Below are 2,500 nucleotides of genomic sequence, written 5' to 3' on the forward strand. Positions count from 1 at the left end.
CTGCATGACTGAGCTTCAGAGAGAGAGAGAGGACCCTCCCATATTTCCAGAATTTAGAAGGTTACTCTCTCTCTCTCTCTCTCTCTCTCTCTCATAAATAAACAAGTTACAAACACGTTATTTATATACTAATTTTCGCTTTGATCGATTTCATACAAAGTGTTAATATTAGTTCATTGATATTATGCTTTTTTTTTTCTCTAATATATTTGTCCGGGATAAAAAAAAGTATGTGATTAACCTTTTATCCTTCCCCTCCCTGCAGCCGTGTGTGTGTGTGTGTGTGTGTGTGTGTGTGTGTGTGTGTGTGTGTTAGAATGTTTTTGTGTGAGGAATAATTTGCGAGTTTTTTCTCTTTTTCTCTTCATTTTTTTCATATTTTTTGTTTTTTTTCTTTATTTTTTTGTTTTTTCTTTATTTCTTTGTTTTCTCTTTATTGTTTTCTGTTTTTTTCTTTATTTTTTGTTTTTTTCTTTATCTTTTTCTGTTTTTTCTTCATCTTTTTCTTTATTTTTTCATGTTTTCTTAGTTTTCATTCTGTTTCTCTTTTTTGTTTTTTCTTCTTTGTTTTCATGTTTTTCTCTGATTCTCTTTTTATTCCCTTCATTCGTTTCCCGGTTCCCTTTTTCCTTCCTCCATTCCCTAACTTTATCATCATTATCTCTATACCTCCTCTCTTTATCGCCTATTATCTAACACTTGCCTCTTTATTCCTCTGTTTCTCTTATTCCTCGTTCTCTCTCTCTCTCTCTCTCTCTCTCTCTCTCTCTCTCTCCTTTGCTTAAATTTTATTCATTTTATTCTTATTTTCTTTTACTATCCTTTATCTCCTCCGTGGCGCAGTGGTAAGTGTGCCTATTTACGAATCTGCAAGCCTCTGTTCGAATCCCGTATGTACTTATAGCCGTAGGGAGTCATAGAACACGGCACCATTATAAATTGAATTCGCCCGCTCAATACCGGATAGGGGTCGTCTAGGGGGACCCTCAAGACAGCCTACCAGCGCTATAGAAACCACTTTAATAGAATAGATCTCTCATTTTTCCTTGTTTCTATTTCCTTTTCCAGTAAGTTATCTCAATTATTCCCTTCTCTTTCCCAGGTCGTCATGAGAGGTGTCCTGGGTGCTTTCTTCCACCTCCTCCTCCTCCTCCTCCTCTTCCTCCTCCTCCTCAGCGGTGCAGGTAAGCTAATTTACAGGTGGGGCTAATTAAGGACAGGTTTGAGAGTCATTAAGCCAAGGTGAGAACGGTAATTACTCACAGGTGTTGGAATGTGACTAATATGTTTTTCTTTTGTTTTTTTATGATAAGGATGACGAGAGAGAGAGAGAGAGAGAGAGAGAGAGAGAGAGAGAGAGGGGTGCAAGTTCGGATATGAATTCATGTTTTTTGGCCACAATTAAATGCTTTCAACCCAATTACTCTCTCTCTCTCTCTCTCTGAAACTTAAACTACAATATTAATCCTTGTAATGAGAGAGAGAGAGAGAGAGAGAGAGAGAGAGAGAGAGAGAGAAAGTGAGTGAGTGTATACAATTTAACAGGGTGATTACGTAGAATGTTAATGAGACCAGGTAGAGAGGTGATGCAGGTAGTCTCAGGTAGATAACGAGTCTAAATTACCTGTGTTTTTTCTTCTCCTGTGATTGGCGAGGAAAAAAATGATTATGGTCTGTGTAATTATTTTTTCTTCGAGGTTTTTGGGGGTAATTTTCTTTTTTTTTTCTTCTTTTCTTTTCTTGGGGTTTGTTTATGATTTTTTTTTATTTTTTATTTTTTCTTCAATTGTTTTTTTATATTTTTTTGTTTTGTTTTTTATTGACATTTTCTTTTTCTTCATAATTTTTCTTTTTCTTTATATCTGAAGGTGTCTTTTTCATTTTTTCTACTACTACTACTACTACTACTACTACTACTACTACTACTACCACTACTACTACTACTACTACTGCTATTACTGTTAAAAGAATGTAAACTTGATGTTATGGCTCTTTCAGATTTCACTCATTAATTTTATTATATTTCCCCACCACACACCCACCACTACTACTACTACTACTACTACTACTACTACTACTACTACTACTGCTACTACTACTACTACTACTGATACTACTACTACCATTCAATCCCTACCTTATCCATTCCTTCCTTCCTATCCCTCTTCCTTCCTTCCTTCCTCCCTCCCTCTCCTTCTTCCGCCACCTGAACAACTTGTCGACGTACAGAGCAGAGTGTCATTAGCAGTAATTAGGAAGGCTATTAGAAGGTCAATCAGCGTGTGGCGAGGCGTGGGTGGTGCCAATAATGACTTAATTAGTGATGGAGGAGGTGGGTGGGTGTTTGTGTGTGTGTGGGTGTGAGAGAGAGAGAGAGAGAGAGAGAGAGAGAGAGAGAGAGAGAGAGAGAGAGAGAGAGAGAGGAAAAAAGAAGAGAGAAAGGAGAGAGGGAAAGAAAGAAAAAGAGAAGAGGGAGAAGAAAGAAAGGACAGAGGACGAA

At 37.2% G+C, this 2,500-nt stretch overlaps 1 protein-coding gene across 5 annotated transcripts in view; it reads left to right on the forward strand.

Annotated features, from left to right (window-relative positions):
* LOC126984530 (protein amalgam-like) overlaps window positions 1–2,500 on the forward strand; it is a 55,532-nt gene that overhangs the window by 30,882 nt on the left and 22,150 nt on the right. For all 5 annotated transcript variants that reach the window (XM_050838243.1, XM_050838247.1, XM_050838245.1 and 2 more), the window contains one exon: window positions 1,103–1,184. In XM_050838243.1, the coding sequence (XP_050694200.1) occupies window positions 1,103–1,184 (82 nt within the window). The remainder of the gene's footprint in view (window positions 1–1,102; window positions 1,185–2,500) is intronic.

The sequence above is a fragment of the Eriocheir sinensis genome, chromosome 57 (assembly GCF_024679095.1).
Source record: "Eriocheir sinensis breed Jianghai 21 chromosome 57, ASM2467909v1, whole genome shotgun sequence".
NCBI lineage: Eukaryota > Metazoa > Arthropoda > Malacostraca > Decapoda > Varunidae > Eriocheir > Eriocheir sinensis.